At 31.5% G+C, this 27,344-nt stretch overlaps 5 protein-coding genes, 1 long non-coding RNA gene and 1 pseudogene across 8 annotated transcripts; 3 read left to right on the forward strand and 4 right to left on the reverse strand.

Moving 5' to 3' along the window:
• LOC108834584 (uncharacterized) overlaps positions 1-1,997 on the forward strand; it is a 2,242-nt pseudogene extending 245 nt beyond the window's left edge.
• A 6,318-nt stretch (positions 1,998-8,315) lies between these two features.
• Positions 8,316-8,543, reverse strand: LOC108829399 (CLAVATA3/ESR (CLE)-related protein 1-like). Its single transcript, XM_018603055.1, has one exon. The coding sequence runs from the start codon at positions 8,541-8,543 to the stop codon at positions 8,316-8,318; it is 228 nt and encodes a 75-aa protein (XP_018458557.1).
• A 3,678-nt stretch (positions 8,544-12,221) lies between these two features.
• On the reverse strand, positions 12,222-12,807 carry LOC108816923 (CLAVATA3/ESR (CLE)-related protein 1-like). Its single transcript, XM_018589485.1, has 2 exons — positions 12,704-12,807; positions 12,222-12,351 (listed from the first exon to the last, which is right to left on the reverse strand). The coding sequence occupies exons 1-2, from the start codon at positions 12,805-12,807 to the stop codon at positions 12,222-12,224; spliced, it is 234 nt and encodes a 77-aa protein (XP_018444987.1).
• A 5,990-nt stretch (positions 12,808-18,797) lies between these two features.
• On the reverse strand, positions 18,798-19,872 carry LOC108816266 (anaphase-promoting complex subunit 13). 3 transcript variants are annotated; one of them, XM_018588841.2, is made up of 4 exons: positions 19,783-19,872; positions 19,406-19,499; positions 19,280-19,333; positions 18,798-19,033 (listed from the first exon to the last, which is right to left on the reverse strand). In XM_018588841.2, the coding sequence occupies exons 2-4, from the start codon at positions 19,479-19,481 to the stop codon at positions 18,972-18,974; spliced, it is 192 nt and encodes a 63-aa protein (XP_018444343.1). In that variant the 5' UTR covers positions 19,482-19,499; positions 19,783-19,872; the 3' UTR covers positions 18,798-18,971. The 3 variants fall into 3 exon arrangements, with proteins under 3 accessions (XP_018444343.1, XP_018444346.1, XP_018444345.1); XM_018588844.2 differs by lacking the exon at positions 19,783-19,872 and adding an exon at positions 19,741-19,772; XM_018588843.2 differs by lacking the exon at positions 19,783-19,872 and adding an exon at positions 19,701-19,761.
• A 128-nt stretch (positions 19,873-20,000) lies between these two features.
• On the forward strand, positions 20,001-23,418 carry LOC108834526 (eukaryotic translation initiation factor 2A). Its single transcript, XM_018607862.2, has 14 exons — positions 20,001-20,103; positions 20,336-20,384; positions 20,472-20,832; positions 20,925-21,111; positions 21,251-21,485; positions 21,560-21,628; positions 21,798-21,899; positions 21,998-22,038; positions 22,131-22,264; positions 22,359-22,422; positions 22,500-22,596; positions 22,709-22,815; positions 22,998-23,020; positions 23,107-23,418. Exons 2-14 carry the CDS (start codon positions 20,354-20,356, stop codon positions 23,195-23,197), a joined length of 1,542 nt encoding a protein of 513 aa, XP_018463364.1. The 5' UTR covers positions 20,001-20,103; positions 20,336-20,353; the 3' UTR covers positions 23,198-23,418.
• Positions 23,419-23,648: 230 nt separating this feature from the next.
• Positions 23,649-24,907, forward strand: LOC130497863 (aquaporin TIP3-1). The gene is made up of 3 exons (XM_056991105.1): positions 23,649-23,908; positions 24,024-24,289; positions 24,375-24,907. Exons 1-3 carry the CDS (start codon positions 23,767-23,769, stop codon positions 24,765-24,767), a joined length of 801 nt encoding a protein of 266 aa, XP_056847085.1. The 5' UTR covers positions 23,649-23,766; the 3' UTR covers positions 24,768-24,907.
• A 45-nt stretch (positions 24,908-24,952) lies between these two features.
• LOC130497864 (uncharacterized) lies at positions 24,953-25,812 on the reverse strand. The gene is made up of 3 exons (XR_008936898.1): positions 25,584-25,812; positions 25,160-25,444; positions 24,953-25,081 (listed from the first exon to the last, which is right to left on the reverse strand). It is a non-coding gene; the product is annotated as an uncharacterized LOC130497864 (long non-coding RNA).
• Between the last annotated feature and the right edge of the window lie 1,532 nt (positions 25,813-27,344).

Genomic DNA, 27,344 nt, shown 5'->3' on the forward strand with positions numbered 1-27,344 from the left:
AAAACTGATATTTCTATCTGATTTTAAGTCATTTTTTCGAAGATTCACACAAGCTTTATTTACAAAATCTCATGCTTGTCTTAATTAATTTGAAAATTTGTTAATAAATCCTTAATGTTTATAACTATTAAATATAGATTTTGACTTAAAATTATTTATTAGTTTTTGGAGATCTAAATTATATATTAGCCAATTTATAAATGATTTGCTATCATTGTTTCCGGGAATATATCGATATTCCGCCGGTTTTGTTTTCCTCATTTTGGGATCTGGTTAAACGTCGGCTGTTTTGCTTTGCTTCGCTAATATAATTTCAGTTGTGCAGAGAAAAAAAACATTAATAAACATTTACATCCAACCTTTGGACACAAAGAGATTTGACTTAAAGTCATATAAAACTAGCTACTAGGCCATGTGCAATTCCATTGAGAATCGAACTCTGAAATAAAATTTCGAGAAAGATCCGATTTTTAAGCAAAGAATCATCTTCAATACTTGCAATCAAATTCACACACAGACACACACACCAAAGAACAAGAAAATGGCCTCAAGAATCATTCTTCAAGAACAGTTTATACTTCGTCTTCACTCTCTTTCAGATTCACAACAATCATTACATTACTACTCATCTTCTGCACTTCTTACTACATCTTCTTCTCACAGCTCGATCACTCTCCGCTGACTTCTTCCACAGAAAATCCTCCGTTCCCGGAGATCTCCGAGACCTAAACATCCCCATGGAACAAACTCTCTTTCGGACCAATCTCCGAGAAGCTAAAACTCGCCGTCTTCTGCAAATCATGGCCCGTTGGTTCGATCCCTGGAGGAATGGAGCGTCACGCATACACTCTCTACACTTCTCTCGCCTCAAGAGGCCACGAGGTTCACGTCTTCACGGTTTCTTCCGACAGAAGTAACCTTGAAAACCAAGAAGAGTATTACAACAAAGGAGATCTACTACACATCTACTTCCCTCCAAAAGAAAACGGTGTACTTAACTACTCTCATGCCTTCGAGATCTTCCAAAGAATCAACGTTCTAGATCGTCCTTTCGACTATGTTCACACGGAGAGCGTTGCTCTGCCTCATTGGCGAATCAAAATGGTCCCTAAAGGTGACGTGGCTGTGACGTGGCATGGGATTTGGTACGAGATTATGCATTCTAAGCTTTTTCAAGAGCTTTATGACTCCAATGATCATCCTAGCTCTGATCTTGATCTTACAATGCCTAGACTCATCGATGAAATCAGATTCTTCCCGGCTTATAAACAACACATTTGCATAAGCAACAGCGCGCGCGAGGTTCTTGTTAACATCTACCAGCTTCCTAAGAGAAACGTTCATGTTATAGTCAACGGCGTTGACCAGACTAATTCGTGTACTCACCTGATGCTGGAGCTAGGTTTAGGGCGAAACACGGTGTTCCTGTTGGTAATCGGACAGTTATTGTGATGGGTGTGTCTGGACGTTTGGTGAGAGACAAAGGACATCCACTTTTGTACGAAGCGTTTGCTTTGATCGCTAAAACGCACCCGCAAGTGTACCTGCTTGTGGCTGGTTCTGGTCCTTGGGGGAAAAGATACGCGGAGTTAGGTCAAAACGTCAGGGTTTTGGGATCTTTAGAGCCAGATGAGCTCTCTGGTTTCTACAACGCTTTGGATGTGTTTGTGAACCCAACGATGAGACCTCAAGGGCTTGACTTGACCATCATTGAGGCAATGCAGTGTGGAAACCTGTTGTGGCGCCGAACTACCCTAGCATTGTTGGGACGGTGTTGTGGATGAGCGTTTTGGGTATACGTTTTCTCCAAACGCGAGGTCTCTTGTGGAGACATTGGAGTCTGTTGTGAGAGATGGTCTAGGGTTTTGGAGATGAAGGGGAAAGATTGTAAGGATTATGCTCTTTCGATGTTTACAGCTACTCAGATGGCTTCGGCTTATGAGAGATTCTTTATGTGTATGAATAATGAGAGGTATTGTAGGTACCCTCTTCCATAGACATTGACTTTTTTTCATTGATTTTATAAGTTACTCTGAATCATTTATTTTGTAACAAGATACTTGATCTCATGGGTTACACAGTTTCATACTCTTCATTTACACAATACACATACTTGCAAGTTTTTGTGGGTCTAGTAACGAAATTTTTTTTTTTTTTTTTGAAAAAAGGGCACTAGTAACGAAACTTAAAGTATTGGGTTATGTATTCGGTTAGTCTATATAACGGTCGTTAGGACCGGTTATGTTAAACGATCAGCATTGGTGTATCTCACCAACTATTATAATATTTACTTAAAAAATTTCAAAAAATTGAATGATTCATGTTCTAGCATAGTCTCTCAGAATTTTAAAGAGTTCACTAGTTAAATATTATTATAATTGGTGAGAAGATGTTTTATTTTTGGTTCTACACTTTTCTATTCATTACTGGATGTATATCATTTTAACCCTAAGTTTTAAAAGTCATATATATCTCCCAAATCATAGAAACTTTTAAATTAAACTAACTTAAAAAATTTAACTCCTTAATCTGATCAAATCCAACCATGCGAGCAAGATAAATAAAATCTTATTAGTCAAAAAAAAACTTAGTAGTGTATATGTTTAATTTGTGTGGAAGATGAGGAGAAAGAGTCCATAAATCTCATATATATTAATCTTGGAGCCATTACAATATATTTTTGTACCCACGTGTCATCACCTGAATGATTCTTAAATTCTTAGAAAAAATAGTTTGGTTCATATAAATATATGTTATACTACTTTTTATTAAATTAACTATCAAATAAAAAGCTACAGAGTTACCTTAAACAAATTATTTCCTCAAAATAAAAACTATGAAATTACCTAATATAATTAACATATATATGAAAATTAATGATTATGAATCATACATCTTTGATAACAATTTTTTTTTGTTCTCTCTCTTTTTGTTTAATTTTATATTATTAAAAGAAAATAAATAATTACATTAAGTATATAATAAAAAATCAATTTTTTCTTATATGTTATATTTTCAATAACGAATTACTAACAATGGTAAAATTCCCACATTAAATTTTTTGTGATCAATGGTTTATTTGTTTTTTTTGTTCAAGCAAGTTACAATTCATAAATCGTATTAATATGAAGTCTCAATAATAAATACTAATATATAAATACTATATAAAATATAAAATATATTAATTTTAAAATTTGCATTGGAAATTTTTCGAGATCTTAATATTTTAATTTTTAAATTTGTATATAAAATATCATATTAAAATATTTGTGATTAAATGTGTTACAGCAAATATACAAATGTTAATAAAAACATATGAATATGAAGTGTCAATAATAAATATATACCATATAAATAAATAAAATGACTGTTTTGATTTATTTTTCAAAAACATGATTGTAAATAAACAAAAGGTATTGGATTTAATTTATGTCCTTACCCTAATGTATATGATTTTATGTATACAAATTACTTTTTTAAATATGTGGTTTTTAATATGTTATTTGATCCTGACAATCTCAGAATATACTTCTTCAAATCGAATTGATTTTAAATATTAGAAGCACTATACATATATTATTTCATTCAGATTAAATCACTTAGTCTTGATTTTTATTCGTAACTTTTATTGAAATATCATAACAATATTCAAATTACCTTATTTTGAGTTTGTTCGAAGAAGAGGGATTTGATCATTTGTCTAATATTTGTTTCTCCCTAATACTATATCTAGCTATTATAATTGTAAGAACGAGAGATTAAAATTATTTTTATAAGTTTTATGGTTTATCAGTTAATAAATCAAATAGTTCTTAGTTTATACAATAGTTTACATATACTAGAATGGTAAAGTATTATAAATATCTTTTATCGGTATACTCTTAAGTAACTAAACATCAAAAGCATAGGTTAATAAAATAAGCAATTTCTTTTGTTTTTCTAGAATTAGATGATTTTTAAACGTAACTAGTGATATATATTAGACATACATTTATATTTCGAGTCTACACTTATATTCTATAACAATTTGATATATTAGATTTGAACACTAACATGTGAATACAATTTGCCGGTGATTTTCTTCAAAATTTTAATTCTTAGATATGTGTCTGGAGTGGAACTAATTTTTACACATGTCTATCTTCTTAAATTGACACTTATGTAATTTACCGAATTTGCATAATAAGTTAAGAAAAGAAAAAAAACTGATATCAGTGAAACAAAAATGAGAACGAAAGCAAATTTTGATAGATGTAGAAAATGAAATCACTTATGAAGAGTCACTAGTAAACAAACCGAGAGCAGAAAACCTAATCCTCTTTCGTCATTTTGCGATGTTGCCTATCTGGTTTTTGTGGTTTATGTCAGCCGCAAAACTTAATTCTTTTTTTTTTGCATATGAAGTCTTTAAATAATTAAAATGAGTTATAATACGTTAACTCTTCAACAATAATGATATATTTAAGAGACTAATATTTGTATTTGTCATTTTTAATCGATAAAGATTATAGTGCTTCAAAATGTTAAAACAATTTAATGAAGAAACATTAGAATAAAAAACTTCATCCGCATGTGCACAAGTTATCAAACTTAATTTTAAATCTTTTATCTACACAGAGACATTAGGGAATACAAGCATCTAATCTATTAATTTAGGGTCTTACTTTTTATCTACGGTTGATAAGTCATAGTAAGAGCACTTAATTAATTACTTAATGAGACATGTTTGATTATGTATATTAAATTTTAATTATAATCAATAAATATATTAACAAATCAATTCTAACCTTAAGTTTGAATTTTATTTTTAGTTATAACAAAATTTGTTGAGAAATATCTAACAAAACTCTATCAAACATTTCAAATATTTTTCTATCAAATAATGCATTAATTAATTTCGTTATTCAAAATATAATATTATTATAATTAGTGTTAATTTAAAATTTTATCATAAAACAAAAATAATTCAGTTATGTTTTTTTTACATATTTATCATTATAATGTATCTATACTATTAAAAATGAAGCAGTCTTGAAAAATCTATTTATACAAATTGTTTGCACCTATTCATTTAACTAAAAATAATTGGTCTACCACTAATTTCGCATACTAACTATGTTACCATATATAACTATAACATAATTTAATATTTTCTGTCATTAATGTCGCATATGTTTTACTCTACACCTATATATCATATGAGTTCTATATACGGACCCATATGTCGAAAATTGGCTTTACCTATATATTAATGTTTTAAATTGGATTATAGTTTTCAACCTCATACTAATGTAATGCAGATGATGCCATGTGAAAAAAAAAAAAAAGATGTATACTTATGGAAAATACCGTTGAAGGTATAACTTATAGTACACGAAAAATTCAAAATGCTTCTTCAATATATTCATCTCATTCGTAATACAACCATGACAGTATTATGGAGCTAGAACAACAGTATTATTGAGCTAGAACACTATATCACCAACCCGAGTAAACCACCTTATTCATCTCGAAAATATGACAAAAATTCAAATTTTAAACCACCAGGTTTTTCTAGAAATATTTCAATTCGACCCTATACTGTGCATGCAAATCGTTTTGATAACAATAAATTATAGATACGATATTTAATAACAAAATCCGAAAAATATTTATATTTCTTCCTCTACAAGTTTTATTTAATCAATACTATTAAAACATGAGCAATATTTATCTACTTGTAAATAGTCTAGGTTAGACCATTACATTTATTTCTTCCTATTATTTCTCAAACAACTAACTTAGTTGTTATTAAATATATATCATATATAACTAACAATTTTAATATTTTCAAAAAAAAATATATCTAAAAATATATTTTTGTGTAACTTTTTCTAAGATTACATTTTGATAATACCTTTTAATATCTTTTATTTAAAATGTAAATATACATTTCTTTTTGATATTTTCTTTTAAATAAAAGTCATAATTAGTAATAACTATAATTAAAAAACGAAAATGGATTCATTTTTCGTTTATTATATAATAAGAAATAACATTTCAATAATATCTATATGTACATAACTTATATTCATAATTAAATACTACACCAATTAATAAATATAAAGTAACTTAATCCATTTTAACTATTTTATAAATTATGATATAACAGAATAAAATATATTCATGAATTTTATTACATACTTCAACTTATTGAAAACTATTTAAGTAGGATACTACAGTATATATAAGCTAATAAATAATTTTATATTTAAATATATACATATTAGATATTAAAAATAATTTAATATATTTATCAAGTATGAGACGGGTTGAATAACAATAGTTAATTTATAAAATAATTCTGAAAATATAATAACAAAATAAATTTATACCAATACAGAAAATAAAAATTAAATTTGTACTGTAATTTAAAGTTTTAAAATATAAATAAAATTGATATGGGACGCGTTATATAAATGAAATTATTTATTTTTCATAAAATTATATCCATGTAAATTTTAGTTTAACTACATATAGTTTGAAAACAAATGTTTTTATAAGAAAATACATATGTATTAGATTTCTAATTTTCCGTAAATAAGTTTTTTGAATACAAACTAATCTTGTGCTTTAAAGTGCGGGTCAAAATCTAATAATAAAAATTATTATTGTATATAATAAAATTTTATAAAAAATAAAATTAATAAATATGACAATTGAAGTCAAACACTATTACATAATGGGTCACCCATCAGTTTAATCGGTAATCGAATCCTTGGTTTTAGCGGTTTTTGTGGGTTTTATAGAATTTTTAAAATGATGAGTTTTTTTTTGTAAACCAAACTGGATTATATATAGGATTTACGGTTTTGCTGATTTAACTGCCGGTTAGAACATTGAATATAACGCTTCTTTGTTTTTGAGAAAAAATGGGTCACCCATCGGTTTAACTGGTAACCGAGTCCTAGGTTTTAGCGGTTTTTGCGGGTTTTTCAGAATTTTAAGAAAATTAGTTTTTTTTTTTGTAAACCAAACTAGATTGTATATAGGATTGGTGGTTTTTCTGGTTTAATCGTGGGTCAGGATTGGATTTTAGAACACCGAATATAACGATTCATGTAAAATATTTAAATGTAAATATACAATCAAAAATATAAGTTTATATCATATAAATTTGGTTTATTTTGAAAATAATTCCGCGCTTTAAAAGCGCAGATCAAAATCTTGTGTTGTATTAAAGTAGAGGTGCTCTATGAACTAAATATGAAATATACTGAATTGGTAAAACTAACCTATTTAAAAATATTTTTATTTGAATAATTCATCGTTAAAACATCGTAAGCTATCTAATATTTTATTAAAAAATTAAAAGTATTAACATATGTTAAAATTTTATTTATAACTATATATTATATATTTTTATTTTGAAACTCAAAGAAATATATTTTCTAAAAATGATTATATACAAAATATAATAGTCCATAACTAACATTTTGTTCATGTATTATTTACAAAATACATTATTAAAAATTTTGAATTTTAATAATTAATTAGTTTTTAGATTTATAAATTAATCATGCCAATATGAAATCCAGACAATAAGATTATAGAATTATATAATGTAACACTAAATGTAAATAATATATTTAAAATATTTGTGACGATATCAAAGTTTCAATATGTATGTACGCGCGGGTCAAAAATTTCTAGTGATAAATTAAATTATGTCGCTCACTTTTACTGTATATGCAAACGGTCTCTCTCTAGTCTCTCTAGCAGACTATTAAATATTGTAGAATGTACAGGGTACGTAGAGCATGCACAATTCATAAACGTGTAACGAACAGCTCAGTTTATTTTGGTTACACCAAACGAACAAACAAAGCTGCATACAAGGGACCGATATGTTCTCTTCCAAACCGCTTTTCGACCAAGAAAAGAAAACTCATCCATGCAGACATCCCTGAAAACACATCCCTGAATTTTTCGAAACCCCATACAAAAATTAAGAATTATAATTTTAATATCAAAAAAATATTAAATAGTTTATGCAAAAATTTATATATTGTAATAATTATACATTTTATAAAAGCAAACAACAAACTGAAATATACTTTACAATATATTTACATATTACACCATTTAGTTAGTTTATTTATATGGAAAATTAGTTTTATTTATTTGTAATTTTATTTTAAGTTAAATATGCAAAAATAATTATTTAATAAAGGATTTTATTTAAATTGGGGGCCTCACAAAAATGTGAACCCCATTCAAATGCATTACATTCAGTGGCGGCACTGCCTGCAAATTTATATAGACGAGAGTAACACTTAGTGATGACCACGATTAGGACCTCCAGGACAAAGTCTCTTGGGCTGGTTAAAGGCTCTCTCCATTATATTAGCTTTCAATACTTTTTCAGCTTCTCCCATCATAGGCCCACGTTGATTTCCCTCTGGCTCTGCGTTTGCAAACAGCTGCTGCATTGGCCGAGCTGATGGCCGCGAGAACGAAACACAGATCAGGAACAAGCACAGCCAAAATTTCAAGTTAGCCATGTGTTTTGTGCTAATCAATGATTCAATATGGAAGCTGTTTATATGTTTATTATGTATTTATCGTGTGTGTATATAGAACGAAACTAGGATCAACGTCACTGAAATGATAATTTTTTTTATATCTATTATAAAAGGACAAGGCGATGGTAAAAACCAAATCTTATCTATTAAAAAAGAAATACAATTTTTATAGCTACTATAAAAAGTCATATTTGTCAATTTCATTAATTATATTTATTTGATTATTTAAATTAATATATTAAATATATAACATTTCTAAAAATCTTAGTATTTATATTTTAATTAATTAATTTTAACTGTAAATTTAAAATTTAACTTTTACTTATAACAAAATCTGTTCAGAAAAATCTAACAAAATCTTACCAAAATTTTAAAATATCTCTTTAAATTAATGCATTAATTATTTCTAATTATTAATGTCATATAAATTTCAAACAATTTTTTAAAATAAAATTATTTACTATTTTTATAAATTTTACAATTTATAGTCTATCTTCTCTATTAAAAGAAAAACGAAATTTTTATCTACCATAAAAAGATCATAGACATAGTATGTATATATATCACCAATTTTATATCTAATTAATTATTTACATTAGTCTTAATTATAATATTTATAATAAATTTAATAATTATAAAGATATTAATAAATCAATTGTAAATGGTAATTTAAATTTTATTTTTAGTTATAACAAAATCTAGATTGAGAAAAAAAAACTAATAAAATCTTACTAAAATTTTAAAAGAATTTTTAAATTAACACTTTGATTAATTTTGTAACTATTAATATTGTATTATTATAAATTAATTTCAAATAATTATTACAAACCAAATTTAAATTACATGCTATTTTATAAAATAATTTCAAATAGTTATTATTCGCCGGAAATCTCCTAGACCTAACATCCCCATGGAACAAACTCCTTCCGGACCAATCTCCGAGTAGCTAAAACTCGCTGTCTTCTGCAAATCTTGGCCCGTTGGTTCGATCCCTGGAGTAATGGAGCGTCAAGCATACACTCTCTACACTTCTCTCGCCTCAAGAGGTCACGAGGTTCACGTCTTCATGGTTTCTTCCGACAGAAGTAACCTTAGAAACCAAGAAGATTATTACAACAAAGGAGATCTACTAACACATCTATTTTCCTTCAAAAGAAAACGGTGTACTTATTAACTACTCTCATGCCTTCGAGATCTTCCACAGAATCAACGGTCTAGATCATCCTTTTGGACTATGTTCACACGGGGAGCGTTGCTCTGCCTCATTGGCAAACCAAAATGTACAGGTGACGTGGTTGTGACATGGCATGGCATTTGGTACGAGAATTATGCATTCTAAGCTTTTTCAAGAGCTTTTTCATGGCATTTGCCCAAAAAAAGAGATCATCCTATTCCTAGCTCTGATCTTGATCTTACAATGCCTTGACTCATCAACGAAATAAAATTCGTCCCGGCTATAAACAACACAACACATTTGCATAAGCAACAGCAGACGTGAGGTTCTTGTTAACATCTACCAGCTTACTAAGACCATTTCCGGCTATAAACAACACAACACATTTGCATAAGCAACAGCGGACGTGAGGTTCTTGTTAACATCTACCAGCTTACTAAGACCAAAGGTACATAAAATTTTATGCTATATTTCACTCTAAAATAAAGTAATTTTATTATAGAGTTGAATTTACTCCAATGTTACATTTAATAATAAAGTTACTTTATAATAGAACGGATTATAGAGTAATATTGTTTTTATACTTTATTTGGAATGAAAAACAATATTACTCTATTATAGAATAACTCTACGATTAGATAAAGTGAACTAATGGAGCAAATCCAACTCTATAATAGAGTTATTGTGTACTATTTATTGTGTACTATTGGAGATGTCTTAAGAAAAACGTTCACGTTATAGTCAACAGTGTTAACCAAACTAAGTTCGTGTAGAATATTATGATATTATGATTTTGATACTTGTATAATTACGTACATAGAATGTAAATATTGTTAATTTATTATTTAATTAATAATTACTGCATTTGATAATTAACCAGTCATTAGTATCATGTAAATACATCAATTTCTAATTGTTATATCAATCGTACAAACCACTTAATGACGTTTATAACCGAAACCACCCACATTCACAAATGCCCACTCGTAACCACTGTAATTACACCAGTCAGACACTTTCAAGTTTTAGTGGATCTAGTGACGAAATTATGAGCATCAGTTTATGTATTTGGATTAATCAATTGAGGGTCTTATTGGTTTTCTCTGTACCATATGTAAACGCAGTTTATGCGTTTGGTACCGATTGTTAACGTTTTGCAACAATCATAAAAATGTTATAATCATTTCAAAACACTCCGAATCTCTTAAATTTAAAGTTGATTCCAACTAACGTTTGCGGTTGCGGAAAGATAAAACAATCTTTTTAATAAATTATATAAATATAAATATAAAAATATTTAGTTAAAATATTAAGTTAAAATAATAGAAATACTATTATATATACATTATATTTTAATTTATATTATAAAACTTTGAAACAAAAATATTTTATATAATCTTTAAAAAAGTTTAATAGTATAATTTGTAAACATAATTTTTATTTATTATAATAATATGATTTTTAATATTTTAATAACTATATAAAATATAAATATTCTTCATTTATTATTTAAGTATTACTGCATTTGGTAGTTAACCAGTCTAAGTATTCGGCAAACACATCAAAATTTTTAACCGCTGTACGTACAATTTTTTTTGATAACGCTTAAAACCGCAACTAATCATGTCTGCAAATGTCTGCGTACGAATGATGCCCTTAATAATAATTACTGTTATTGCTGGGTTTTTTTCTTGGTTATTTTTGTATGTGTTCATATCTTTAAATACGAAGTGGAATGGGTAAGCAGAACAGAATATCTAATAAAAAACAAATCCCATAAAAAGATGTAGCACTCTTGGCCAAAAGATCAGCGTTTTGGTTGATTTTCGAACTGTAGTAAAAAAAAGCATGAAACGCCTCTTGGGTCTAACAAACTCTTCGAGATCTACTGATAAATTATGTCAAAATTCTGGATTATGTTACCGGTAGCATTGCATTCTACTAACATATAGTCTATGGCTTCGAATGGTAACAACCGTCATGCCCTGCACCGCAGTTAATCGTAACAAAAATCTCTGCCTATATACTCAATCTATATGTTTATATAACCGTTGAAACCGCACCGCAGTTGAACCGTTTGTCCCACCCCTTAAACCGCTGTGTGAGGAGAAAGAGTCCATAAATAATATTATACTTTTCAAACTTAATTTTAAATCGTATGCCTACACGAGCCATTAGAGAGTATAAATATTGATAAATTAAATTGTTTCAGTCTCACTTTTCATACTATTTATTTGTCCTGTCTTGTTATATATACTTTATATGCAGATCTAGTCCCTAGTAGACTATTGTATATTGTAGAATGTATAGAGTACGTAAAGCATGCACAATTCATAATACGTGTAACGAACATCACAATTTATTTTGGTTACACCGAAAGAACAAACAAGGCTGCATACAAAACGATCAATATGTTTTCTTCTAAACCGGTTCTCGATCAAGAAAAGAAAACACATCCCTGCAAACTTATACGAGAGCAGTACTTAGTGATGACGAGGATCAGGACCTCCAGGACTAAGTCTCTTGGACTCGTTAAAGCCTCTCTCCATCAGCTTCTCCATATTAGCTTTCAACACTCTTTCAGCTTCTTTCATCATACGCCCTCGTTTCTGTAACATCCCGAGTTGTGATATAAGAAAAGGCTTAAGAGAATTGATTTGGCTACCTATGTCACCAAAGTTGACTTACCTTTTCCGGAACACATCCTGAAAGAACTCCAGAGTTAAGCGTGCTTAAGCTGGAGTAGTGGAAGGATGGGTGACCTATCGGAAAGTGATTCGCGATAGCGTGCAAGTGAGGCCAAAGCACGGGGAAAGGTCGGGTGGTGATTGCAGGGTCAGTAAATAATGATTTCGAGCCTTGGAAAATTAACGACCGACCGTCGGATGGGATGGGGCCCACGGGCCGAGAGAGCGGGCGTGGGTGGCCCATTAGCCGTGGGCGGTCGGGGCGTTATAGTTTCTTTCCCTCTGAGTTTGCAAACTGCTGCTGCATTGGCCGAGATGCTGATGACCGTGACAACGAAACACAGATCAGGAACAAACACAGCCAAAATTTCAAGTTAGCCATGTGTTATGTGCTAATCAATGATTTAATGCTGAATGTGTTTATATGTTTATGTTTTTATCGTGTGTGTGTGTGTGTGTTTTCGCTCACATGCTTAAGACATTTTATATAGAGAATGGAACTGGGTCAATCTCACTGAAATGACAATTTTTGCTATTTATTATAAAATACACAAGGCTTGTTCAAGAGCAATCCATATATATTTTTTCGTCAACATATAACGTTATAAGATATACTATTCAAGTAAGCTATATTGATAATATTGATATATATCATATATTATCATGATAAATCATGTAACACCACCTATGTGTACATAGTCAGGCTATTGTTAACTATGAAAATGTGCCAAATTTCTTAAAAAGGACTTGCAAACAGGAGAAAAGATATATTGAATAATGTATTTGAAATGATTTGATTTTCGTTGAGTTTTAAGATAATTTTTAGTGAGTTGGGAAAGCTACTATGATTCTATTTAACTACTCTATAATCTAAAGTTATGATCTGTTAATTTTTGGGGATGAAATTAATATATATAATTTTATTAAAAAATTTTTTTTGGCCAAGTGATGAATGGAGGGTGGTAGGAAAATAAGACAATATGTTTAAAAAATTTAGGAAGGGCTAAGTGATTAAATAAATAAATAATCAACTATCACAAAATAAGAGTCAAAATATGTATCTTAACATTTTACCAAAAAAAATAATCTAAATATGTGAAACCCTCTCATGTTTTTTTTTCTTTTTTTTTGGAGAAGCAGAAGAAACCCTCTTATGTTGATGGCAGAGTTGTATTCAGAGAGTGTTTGTCTGGGTTCGGAACATCGAGTCATTGTCGGAACGTTTATTTAACTACCTTCTTACCTACTTTTGTTTTTTGTTTTTTGAAAATACGTTTTGTTATTCGTTTACAGTTTTTTAATTAACTTGAAATATTCAGAATGATCTTTAAAAGAGATGCAGTGCAACATACAAATTATTATTTTTCGTAAATATGTAAATAGACCAAAAGGCTGAGGTCTATATTTATATAGGTGTACAAGAACAATATGCATGTGCAAACAATTCCTTTTCAGTTTTATCTATTTAAATTGATATAATATTTACAAATCCACCTATATAATAGAGATTTCTATTTTAAAAAGAAATATAGAGATATACATTGGAGATGCTTTTAGTATTCATATAGTTTATCTCCTAACCATTCAGCTTCTAGTTGATATAGTTATACTATCCGAAAATGGTGCCTGAACTTTGAACTTTTTTACCAAAAAATCAAATACCTAGTGTGCTATTTCTAGTCTCATAACATAAACTCACAATCAGGTTTTAGGGGAGTGTATTCAATTTAATATTTGATGTGATTTGATTTTCAATGAGTTTTAGATTATTTCAATAAGTTGCAAAGATGTAGGTGATTTTTCTTAAATTACTCTGAAATATTACTTAAAGCTATGAGATTTGAGTTTTAACTTTTAAACCAAGAAATTCCACCCAAATACCCTAAAATTTTCCGAAAATTTTAAAACTCCACAACTTAAATATTTTCAATAACAGTGGATTTCAGAGTATTTACGAAATACCAAATTCAATAATTATGGATTTTAAATGAATTTTTAAAATTCATATTTGAATAACGGTGGATTTGTCATTGTAATACAAATCACATAAAACAGTGGATTTCGTGTTGTGTTTGTTTTATGTACCTAATTTATTTTGTAAAAAGAATTAAAGATATAAACCCAAAAAGTAGCAATTTAAGAAAAAGATGAAATCGTGTGGACTTCATATACTGCCTCCGTTTTATATTAAATGTTGTTACAAAAAAATATTTTTGTTGTAAAATAAGTATCGTTTTAACATTTTATGTAGAATTTATTAACGTTATTTTCTAATATATTTTTCCATTGGTTAAAGTATAAGTAGATGTATAGATACTGATGTTTTTATATATAAAATAATGCAAATTTTTGTGTAAAAAAATTATATATACAATTCTAAAATGACACTTAATATAAAACATAGGAGTATCAAAATGCATTGGAAATTGGAATGAATCGATCTTAAAGTTCATAACATACTGTATAAAGGAAATATGAGAGAGGAATGTGAATGTGTTCTATTTTGGAAAAAGCAAAATTGTTTAGCAAAGAGTAATCCGTGAGCCCGTGGCTGCCTTTTGACCCTTTTTATTAGTTGACCATATGGGTTAGTAACGTGAATCAAATGATCTGAGTAATGTCTTTTGGTTGATTATTGATTCTTTCTATTGACTTAAAATAACAATAAAATTGTGCTATGAAAACCTTTTTTTTTGTCAAAGTGCTATGAAAACTATGAATCTCTTTATAACCTGTACTAGATTTTGACCCGCGCTTTTGAAGCGCGGAATATTTTACGATGAAAAATTTCACTAATAATTTAACAAATATTTTGGTTATTTTTAAAGAGTGTGTATTTAAAATATTTTTGCATTTAAATCAGTATTTTAAATTCAACCCGATTGTGATTATACCGGTTAATCCGGAGATCTGACAATTCAATTTATGTTTTTAAAATATTCATATTAAAAAATCACTAACACCCGAGACTAACCGATTGAACTAATGGATGACCGATATGTAATCTAATTGGATTTAAATTGTAATAGTTTCATAATTTGTAATCTTATAATCGAAATTTTAAAGTTCACTATTTTGCAATTTATGAAATTATGACGTTTCTACAAAATTTAAAAGAGAAAATGATAGATATAAAATAACTAAGATTAATTATTGTATTATTGGAAAACATGGATAGTAGTATAAAAAATATATTGTTTGGAAACATTGATATAGTAGTATAAAGAAATAAGTATATTGTTTGGAAACATGGATAGTAGTATAAAGAAAGGAACATTAGTGACTTAATGTATGTTTAACTATAAAGTATAAATGTGTATTTAATTTAAAAACTTACAAAATAAATGTTAGGTCCAACAGAATGTTTCTGATTTAATAAGATAGATGTTACAAAAGAACTTAGAGAATACTCATGAGTGAGGTCCAAATCATTATATAAAGCTTCTTTCACAGTTTTTCTTTAAAATCAACGAGAGAGTATGGCAAAGTTAAACACTATATTTTACTTTGGTTAATTATTAATTTGAAGACTCTTTTATGATACTAAATTATCAGCGGAAACGATTTTGGATCTTGTGGCTAGTTTATAGAATAAGTGAAGCACCAATTTGAATTCTAAAAGAAAAAGTTAATCGAACACTAACTACTAATTAAAAACAGCAGTATTGACAAAAATACCTAATGTTAGATTGTATATTTGAGATAAGATTTATATAGATACTCAGTATCCTCTTGTGCTCTTATATGATGTTTTGATTGGGCAGGCTCTGTCCTGTCCTGAGGAAAAGCTGTAGAACAATGGCTTCTAACCCGCTTCCAATCCGTTTTCAATCTTCAATATTATAAACTATTTCCAACTTTACTTTCAGTAATATTCTTTGAAATAAAGGTATATATATATGTTGGAGGATAGATCTTCGGTCCTATTCGTGAGTTGGGTATGCAATGAGAACAAAGGTCCATTGAAACAAAGACTAATTCAACCAATCGATAAGCCTTCGGTGCACACAAGCAAAGGACAAAGGGAAATAGTAATATAGGGTATAGACTGTATCAACCGCGGATCGTAGCCGAACATCAACCACCTCAAGACAACACAAGCAATAGCATAATGATGACAGTCGAACTGACCTCTGACACCGCCACTACGGGATAGAAGAAAGAGAATCAAGAGCTATAAATAAAGAGCATTCAATGAGAAAAATGGAGAGAAAAGATAGAGAGATAAATAGCTGTTGACGACGAACGACACATTCATTTCTCTTTGTATTTTTCTTTTCGGCATTTCACTTGAACACTTTAATAAAGGAAACCTTTGATCCCTAACCATTACTCATTGTTTGATTTAAGATCCCTAAATCTGATTACCGGATCTAGAATTCAACAGTATATGTACTATAATTTAAATGGTCATATCTTAAATTTGAACCACATAACAGCCAATTTTTTCTCCAGTTTTATAAAACACTAACTGGCATTGACTGTGGTAATAAAACATGGAGTTATTTCAAATTACAAAATAGTTAAGGATGTTTTTGTTTTTTGTCAATATGCATTTTAGTTGGTTACTATACAATGTAGTCCTCTGGCATGACCAATTAGTGGGACTTAAAATGTTAAGTTAAATATTTTTCAATTTAGAATTAATTGGTGATATATGGATATGTTTCAATTTTCGATATAAATCAGGTTTGACTGTTTGTATAAAAAAATTGTATTAGAGCATTTCCAATGTAAAATTCTATATTTTCCTATAAAATGGAGTAAAAATGAATATTGAGTAAAATGTTTAAACTCTACTCCATTTTTCACTTTATAATGGAGTAATGAACAAATAAAAAATAGATTACTTCATTTATGGAATAAATTTTCATTATGAAATATAATATTGAATGGGGTTGGAGCATTTCTTACTTCATAATCACTTTTACTCCATTTTGGAAATATGGAATTGAGTTGGAAATGCCTTAATAGATCAAAAGTGTATGAGCTAAAATTCAACTAATTTCCCAAAAACTGGTATCAATAGTTTTATATCCGCCTAATCACATTAGCAATTTAGTTAATAGTAAAAATCAAATCCAGAACAGTTCCAAAGCCTCTTCTTAAAATTACACTGTAACTGTTTTGCTTGCAAAATATATTTTATTCATTAAAAGATTTAACATTTCAACAAATAATATACATATCAATATACAAATCTGCATATAATACATATACCAACTAGTAAATTAATCGGAAAAAACCTTTTGATAAAGTTTAATAAGTAAAGTATAGTCGATCCTCGCAGAAGATTAAGGTTATTAAGGGTTAGCTAACTATTTCGCACCGTAGTCCTCATCTGGTCGGCACTTTCTTACATAATGCACTCCAGCTTAACTTTTTCTTCCATTCAACTTCAATTAAACAAAAGTATAAAATACTTATATTTTTATCTAGTGTATATGGTTATATATCCATTATACTTTTGAGTTAAATAATAACCATCGGATCAAAATGGATCATGATCTCTGAATCCAAGATAACCTAAATAAATATAAGTGACGGTTAGATATGTGTGTAGTCACAACTTTATCACCACTTTTTCCATTTGAAAAGAATTGTTACAAAAAAACTCAAGGAATGTGTTAATTTGTAAAGTCAACTATTTTAAAAAGAAAGTAGTAAAAAAACGAAAGTAGTATAAGTTCGACATTGACACAAATTATTAAACTACGTGTTCTAATTTCTTTTAGAAAATATTATTTCTTCATTTAAATATCAAAATTATAAATATTGGTTGAGTCTAATATATGACTATGACAGGTAACATAGTAGTTCATGTTAGTATTGTTGTTGTGTTGCCATCTAAAGTTGAAACCCAATAAGACAGGAGTCTACCTGTCAGACTAGGATGAGCACGAAGTTCAGTCTTTGGCACTGAGTTATTATTTTTTTTTTTTGATCAAACTGGCACTGAGTTATATGACAATGATCATTTGCAAGAGATGTCACATTGGAATATCCAAACCATATCTTTGAATTCATTCTCATTTTGAATGGTAAGATAGCACATCGTGTCTAACTTGTACACCTCCGAACGAGTAGGAGGTCTAAAGAAGGGTTCTTGATCAAATTTTCTGTTATAGCTCCATGGGCCGTGGCAAGTGGCAACTAACTGGATCCACGCTCTGCTATCATGCTTGCGGACATTGCTTCAAGTTTAGTTCCAATCTCATCAATCACAAACACTTGGGGCATGTAGTTTTCTACTGCTGCTATTAGCACCTCAAAGGCAAAGCAAATTACATACGTATAAACACATTTGCCAACCAGGTGAACGAATCAGAACAAGACACGCCAGCAAAAAGGGTCAGATTTCTGACGTCAGTATCAACAGCAAGAAGCAAATTTATTCCATCCAAAAAAGGAATCCAAGAGAGTTTTATTAATAGAAGAAGTGAAGCAATGACTGTGTCTTCATACAAAGCTTACAAGTTGTGATCATACAAAATAAAAGGAGATGCAAGTAGGAATTTACATCCACTGAAACTTTGTGGCGTTTTTTTACTGAGTATCCAGTGCAAGATCATGCCAAGCTTCTCCATCCACTTGCTGAGTTTCCTGATCTGAAACAATCGCAAATGCTTTAGTCGTTAGGAGAAAGCCCTAAAATTAAAAGTTTCTCTCTCAAATGTAATTTCACAATGTCTGAAACAAACACGAAGTGGTCTGTTTCCATTGGTTTCCTAAATGACATTTCCAGATCTCAATATGGGGTGTTTAACTTCGTATGCATCAACGTACTGAATTCAAGCTAGCATTTTTTTCAGACTGTGTAGTAAAACAAAACCAAACCAAAGGGGAAAACGTACTGGTTTCTTCAGTATCATCAGTCCTAACAGCAAGCACTGGAGGCAATGGGAGATCTGCAAACAATAAATAAACAATTAATCTGATGGAAAAATAGATACTAGAATGATTTCTAGATGGAAGGTTACCATCATCAGGGAGAGTGTCCCTCATCCACTCCTCGTCCACAATGTCTATAAGCATACCAAGACTCACTTCTGCCATTAGAATCCCTCAAGATTTCTACAGGAAAAATGTTCAAACTTCAGATGATAACTAACATACCCATGACTAACTAAACTATCTACAGATATAGCTTCGTCGGAGAAAGAAAACAAATATTAGTGTTCTATTGAGGAAATTCGTCGAGCAGGTGGTGAGCAATGAAGCAAAAAAAAAAATAGAACAAAAAAAGAATTAAGAAACAAAATTTTAAAAGCCAACCCTTGAAGGAAGACACGATTCTAAGTACGAAAAAACTTACTTGGATTGAATTAGTCAAAATTAAATTTGCAAAGAGACTCACCTGTTAGAGACGATGGAAGGAGAGAAGCCAGCAGAGCGCATACTAGCATTTAGGCTTAGGTTAGTTCGGTTTGAATAAATCGGTTTTGGTTAGTTCGGTTAGCACTAAAGTCACCGTACTGGACCGAACAAAAATTCGGTTAGGATGAATCGGGTTTTCGGTTAATTTATCCTTTAAATAAGGTTACCTTCCGGCTCACTAAGAGGGTTTCTAAAGTCTTCGTTAAACTTTAAACTTAGGGTATCTATCTATCTCATCACACGGTGCAGAGCTAAGCCGGCCACAACAGCCACCGATCACTCTCTCCACCCATCGTTTCAGGTACCTTCTTCTTCTTCTTCTCCAGATTTTCTCCATTCTCACGCTCACCTGGAGAAGTTGTTGTATAAAAAGGTGGTTCCTTTATTAATCTCAATCCATTTCGTCGATCCAGTAGAGTTAATTTAGTGATTTACCTCGCGATTCATGTCTGCAAACAGCTCAAATTCGATTACCTGACAATGGTTTCAGTATAAATCTTAAAGCTTTCTGTTGAATTGATGCATTGATTTAGGTCTCTCAAGTGAAGCAAATGAGTTCTTCACCATCGTTGGAGATTTTAGGTACACACATCTCTCAAACTCTATTTGAGGTATAATCACAGAGAGGTTACTTTTATCTAAAGCCACTTCCTTTTTGTTTGTTTGTAGTTAGAGACGCTGAAGGTTTCGTTGTGTGGAACGGTCCTCCTTTTAGTAGTAGCAACGGTCAACCAGCTCCCAAGAATGAGCGTGTGTCATGCTCTAGCACCAAGTTCAGCCTCGATGGATCCAAGTTCATGGCCGTTAAATCTGATGGAACCATCAGTATCTACGATTCCGCCAGCTTGAGTGAAGTTCGGTCGTTCGCGGTAGCTAATGTCACGGCTACTGAGATATCTCCGTGCGGGACTTATCTACAGACCTTTCAGAAGGCCACCACTCCCCAGGAGAAGAACGTCTCCCTTTGGAATACTGACACTGGAGATCTTGCGCATAGTCTTTACCAAAAGTCCATTACTAAAACCACTTGGTAAGCTGCTCTCTTTAGTGCTTACTAATTGTATTTGTGATGATGCCTATTATACTGCTTTTTAAATGATATGTTATGTTATTGCTGTATAGGCCATCGATTCGCTTCTCTCCTGATGAGTCTTCCGCGTGCCGTTTAGCTACAAATGAGGTGCAGTTCTTCGACTCCAAAGATTTCTCTAAAGGAATAACATCCCGGATCAGAGTTCCTGGCGTAGCTGCGTTTGAGCTTTCCAAAACCCCAGCTTCCCATGTTGCTGTCTTTGTTTTAGAAGTGAAGGTGCTCTTCATTGCTTGTGCTATACTTTGTATTCTAGTGCAATAAGTTATCTTTTTTTTTTTTTTCTGTCTGAAAGCTGTATAATTGTTTCATTCGTGGATAAGCTACTCTGACATGTTAATGCTTATTACATAAATAGGGGAGTCCAGGTAGTGTCCAGATATTTGGTTGTGGGAAAGATGCTGAGAGTCAGCCAAGTGCTAGACGGAGCTTCTTCCGGTGTTCCTCTGTGCAGTTTAGCTGGAATCATGGTTCCACTGGACTCCTGGTGGTTGTACAATCAGATGTTGACAAGACCAACAAAAGTTATTACGGGGAAACGAAGCTACACTACCTTACCGTAGATGGCACACATGAAGGCCTTGTTCCATTACGTACGTCCTAAGCTTTTGTATATCTCTGCTCTCTTGTTGTTTTTGATAGTACTGACTTTCTGGTACTTTGACAGGTAAAGAGGGACCGGTTCATGATGTTCAGTGGTCCTTCTCGGGTTCAGAGTTCGCAGTTGTATATGGCTGTATCCTTTATTTCATTAGCTATAAGGACTTATCTGTTTTACCTTAATGTTTTCTTGTGCATGTGACATGTTAGTATCTTTGTGTTCATGTTAAGAGATTATTTTTCTTCTATATGTTTCTTCTTGAATTCGTCTCTTTGAACTTTTTTTTCCTTAAGTGTGTCTTCAGTTATGCCTGCTTGTGTGACAATCTTTGACAAGAAGTGCAAACCTTTGATGGAACTTGGCGAAGGTCCTTATAACACTCTTCGATGGAATCCAAAAGGGAGAAGTACGGTTCTCTTCCTCATCCCTATATTCTTTTATCTTTCATTTTAAATTGAGTGTTCGTGTCCGAGCATAGTTGGTAACTTTCAATCGATTCTACAGTTTTATGTGTGGCTGGATTCGGTAACTTACCTGGTGATATGGTAAATAACGATCCCTCCTGCTCTTCAAATTATATATTGTCCACATGATCTTCTCTACATGGTTGCTCAATGGATCTAGTTACACATTTCAGACATTCTGGGACGTTGTCAGTAAGAAGCAACTAGGAAGTAATAAAGCCGAGTGGTCTGTAGTAAGTGAATGGTCTCCTGATGGGCGTTATTTCCTTACTGCCTCAACAGCACCAAGACGTCAAATCGACAATGGGTATGTTAAACTACCTTGCCACAATATTGAACCCCGTGATATCGCACTGATATGGAATGTTTTGTGTTATCTATCCTCTTTGTTCTGACTGAAGGATTAAAATCTTCAACTATGACGGAAAGCGTTATTTCAAGAAGATGTTTGAGAGACTGTACCAGGTATATCTCTTAACAGCTTTGGCTATCATGACTACAAGTTGTGTTACTAAACTTTTGACATGGTTATTTACCTACAGGTTGAATGGAAACCGGAGTCTCCAGAGAGGTTCGATGAGATAAGTGAGCTTCTCAAGTCAGTTGAATCATTGAAACTCGAAGGGGGCAAATCGCAAGGTCCGAGTCTCTCTTTTTTTTTTCTTTTTTTTTAACTCTTAAAACCTGTGTTGATTGTAAGAAAGTTTTTGTAAAACTTATCTTGTTCTTAAATGATTCTTCTTTATTTTAGGACAAGGATCAGCTCAGAAGAAACCTGTTGTTTCCATCCCCACCGTAAAAAAACCAGCTGCATATCAACCTCCTCATGCTAAGCACGCAGCTGCCATTCAAGCTGAGGTACTCGTAATGAACTTTTTCTATGATCTCACAACTACACAGTCATGATTGTGGGACCTAGTTTATCCCAACCGGGTTTTAAATTGGTTCTGGCCTTAACTTCCCCCACTGTTACCGTTTTCCATTGAATATACTGGCTTCACATATCAAATGTCTGATAGTTTCATGATTTGCAATTGCAGTTGCTTGGAGTAAACCCAGCAGGGTAAGTCTGTTATCTTGCACTACATATATAATCTTAGAAACCATCAATGGTTCTTTTGTTGATGGGTACTCTGTTGTTAAATACAGAGAGATGAGCAAGAACGCTCTTAGAAACAAGAAGAAGAGGGAGAATAAGAAAGCGGCAGGGGCTGCTGCTTCTGGGTCTAATAACGCCTGATTTAAGAAGTCACCCCAAGATATATTGTATTCAGTGGAGATTACAGTTTTGAGATTATTGGATGGTAATGAAATATTCCCATAGAAGTGACAGAGAACGTTATGTTGATCGCTGTTTTTTCTTCTCAAACGGTTTTTTTTTATCAGCTATGTTAAATTTCATTTTGTGTTGGTATTAAGACTACTATTAATCTACCATGAGTGAAGCCAAATTATTGTACATTTGTACTGTTCACCAACTTGGTACGCATCAAGCATAGTCAGCACAAACACGAGAAGATGTATTTATAAATTCGAACCTCAAGGTTTGTCCAAAAACTTACATTGAGAAGATAAAAGAGGGCAGAGTAAGTTAATGATATGCACGAACACGAACTCTAAAATGTCATGATGATAGTGTCATATACATGCAGTTTGAGCTACGTGTCTATCTCAGGATACTCAAGTCTCACATCTGTCGTTCTATACTTCGATTTGGCTTCCTTTAAACTCTTTCTATCTCTGTCTCTCTCCTCCCACCTCTCTCTTTCTTCTTCGGAGATCTTGTTAATTCTGAGTGTTTTGGTTATAATGGCAACATCAGCTCATAGAGCATACGCTTTTGGTAGAGCCGACGAGGCTACACACCCTGACTCTATTAGAGCCACGTTAGCTGAGTTCCTCTCCACTTTTGTCTTCGTCTTTGCAGCTGAAGGCTCTATCCTCTCTCTCGGTTCGTACACACACCCTTATGATAGTTATGATTCTATGTTTTTAGGTCTCTTACATATGTGATATAACTTGTGACTTGTGACTGTTGTGTATGTGTTTTTTCTTGTTAATCTCAGATAAGCTGTATTGGAGCCATGCAGCTCATGCCGGGACAAACACACCCGGAGGACTGGTGTTAGTAGCGTTAGCTCATGCTTTTGCTCTGTTCGCTGCTGTTTCTGCAGCCATCAATGTCTCTGGTGGACACGTTAACCCGGCCGTCACGTTTGGTGCTCTTATTGGTGGCAGACTTTCTGCAATCCGTGCCATCTATTACTGGATAGCTCAGCTTCTTGGAGCCATCCTCGCTTGTCTATTGCTAAGGCTTTCCACAAACGGCATGGTAAGACTAATTAATATCATATATTCTTTGTGATGTGAGCTAGTATATTGTGAAGCAATGGTTTAAGAGTTTTGTGTTCATGCAGAGACCAGTTGGTTTCCATGTAGCATCAGGTGTTGGTGCAGTTAATGGACTCATTTTAGAGATCATCTTAACATTTGGCTTAGTCTACGTTGTTTACTCGACTTTGATTGATCCAAAACGTGGAAGCCTTGGGGTTATAGGACCACTTGCGGTGGGACTCATAGTTGGGGCAAACATCTTGGTGGGTGGACCGTTCTCTGGTGCGTCAATGAATCCAGCTAGAGCCTTTGGTCCAGCATTGGTTGGATGGAGATGGGATGACCATTGGATCTATTGGGTCGGACCATTCATCGGTGGTGCTTTGGCCGCTCTTATATATGAGTACATGGTCATACCTACCGAGCCACCTACTACGCACCCCACCCACCAGCCTTTAGCTCCTGAAGATTACTAGATGAGAGTTTCCTTTTAGTTTGGATGCTTCTTTGTCCCAAACTTTCTTTGTATGTGTGAAATCACTTTGCATAGAATCTTTGTTTTGATGCTACTCTTTGTTTGTTGTAATAATAAGAATAAAGAAAGATTTGACAATGAGATATTTTGGTATTTTCACCAATGTATATGGATACAAGTAACAGTATCTAAGCTAAATTGTTGTTTAGTTTTAATCTGAAAAAGATTCTTGTGTAATGTGCTTCTAGCAACAGATGCTTCACAACACAGTCCTTCCTTGCTTTTGTTGTTGCTATCATGTTTCCACCACATTATCTACAGAACTTGAATCCGTTAAACAAAACATAATGGTTCTTGTTTATACATAACTAAGCAGTGATAGATCATACAAACCTTGAAAAGAGGAAGAGAAAGTTACATGTCATCAAATCTATCTTGTTCAAATCTATCTTGTTCTTGCTCGGATATCTAGTCCATCAAACAATCCCACTTATCAAACTAATAGTTCAAGAATTGTACTGGCTGACGATTGCTTGCTTACCAAGCAACAGTCATCCAACTTGCACGAGACATATTGAACCATCTGGATCAAAAACCCAATCTTCAGAGACAGCATCCCATGTTTTGCTTGAATCATTTCTCATAGATCTTGAAAACAACTTCTTGCTCTCACTATCACTACAACATTCACTACTCTCAGATTAAACCACTTCATTCTGGTTGCAGTAACACAAACCATGTCCTAAACATCTAGAGATCTGTCCTGAACATTTTCATTGTCAAACCACAAATACAACTGATTCATAATGAAGCTAACCTGGACAATACAATGGTTTGTTAGTGTTGATATGAATGACAGATAGGTAAGAAACAAAGTATTGCATAATGGTTTCTCCATTGTTTAAATCGGCTTGTGATCCAAAGCCATACGCACTAATCTTGTCGTAGCAAACTCATAGATCACCAAGCTTGAAATACTCTATCATAGCATTGTCTTGTTGATGCCACAAATGAAAAAAGATACTCAACAGACTATTTGAATAGAAGAAAACTCAGTTGGCTTTTAATATTGTCGGCAACTACATAATAAAAGAAAGTTAATATTGTCGGTAACCACATAATTCTCGAGACCATTGGCGTTTACGTTGCCCAATTACATTGAGAATAATATAATTTATTGATTATGTGAGATAATCTCATTCTTTTTTTTTGTCAACGAAAATTCATTCTTATAACTGAAGTATAATAACAGATATCTTAGCAGATACTTTAGTATTTTTAATAATATTTTAAATAATTAGAAACATTTTTCACGTCACAAATTCATGTAGTCTAAAAAATTTAAGAACTTATGAGTAAAATTAGGTTTAGATTACGTGGAATTACACAATTCCAATAACTAGCTGATAATGCAATGTGATTAACACTAGTTTATCCTATATATAACTGTAATCAAGCTGTATACATCATTTCAAGCAACTTCACAACAACATGATCTTTAGTTTTGAGACCAACATGAACTTAGTAGTATTCATTAGCATCGTATATAACTATTGATTAACAAGTATTTAACAATGGATCTCTTCTTAATCAATAATCACAGACAAGAAAAACATGATTAACGAATAAGACAAACCTCTAATGACACGGTTCTTAATGATATGGTTCAGACCAAATCTCACAGTAGTTAGCTATAGGATTAATGATTATAATATACTTATTTTAACTATAGAAATTCTGTCACAAGTTTTCACGTGTAATATGTAATCCAAGCAAGCAATGATGTGACAATAAAGTTTTTTTCTCATACTATTTTTTTTTCTCATACTAAGTTTTCCCTACTGCACAACTATCGACTATTGTCAACTTTATCTGAAAATAATCACTGACAAATATTACAAGTTTTATGTTGTTATACGGGATTCGGCCAAACAAAACCTCAACTTTGCACGAATTGCCAAAACAAACATGAACTTTTGGGCTGGCCAAAAAAACACTAAACTTTCATTGACTTTCTAATTAATTAACAATGTTTTCGTTGACTTGACAATTTAGCACGCCGTCAGTTAACTTAACATACGTCGTTTATTGTTGGCGTTAAAGTAAAACGACGTCGTTTCAAATGAGATGAAACGACGTCGTTTTATATGATTTGAAAAATAAAAACAAGTAGCCCCCTGGATTCGAACACAGGTTGGGTAAGACATATGACAAGGTGTTTTACCACTGGGCTAGTGGCACTTTCAATGTACTTACTAACATATTTAATGTTATTTGGTACTCATTGAATATAAATTTTTTTTCTAAAACCTTAAAAATATCTTTGAAATTTCAAAAAATTGAAAAAAGAAATACTTTAATAAAATTAATTTTGAAATTAAAATGAAAAAAAAATTCTTAAAAAAAATAAAAATCTTTAAAATTCAATATCTAGCTTAAAAATCGAAATTAAAAAAATTATTTTATAAAAAAAAATTAAATTTCGATTTTAAGCTGGATATTGAATTTTTTAATTTTTATCTTTTAAGAAAAAAAAATTATTTTTTCATTTTAATTTCAAAATTAATTTTATAAAAAT

The sequence above is a fragment of the Raphanus sativus genome, chromosome 7 (genome assembly GCF_000801105.2).
Source record: "Raphanus sativus cultivar WK10039 chromosome 7, ASM80110v3, whole genome shotgun sequence".
NCBI lineage: Eukaryota > Viridiplantae > Streptophyta > Magnoliopsida > Brassicales > Brassicaceae > Raphanus > Raphanus sativus.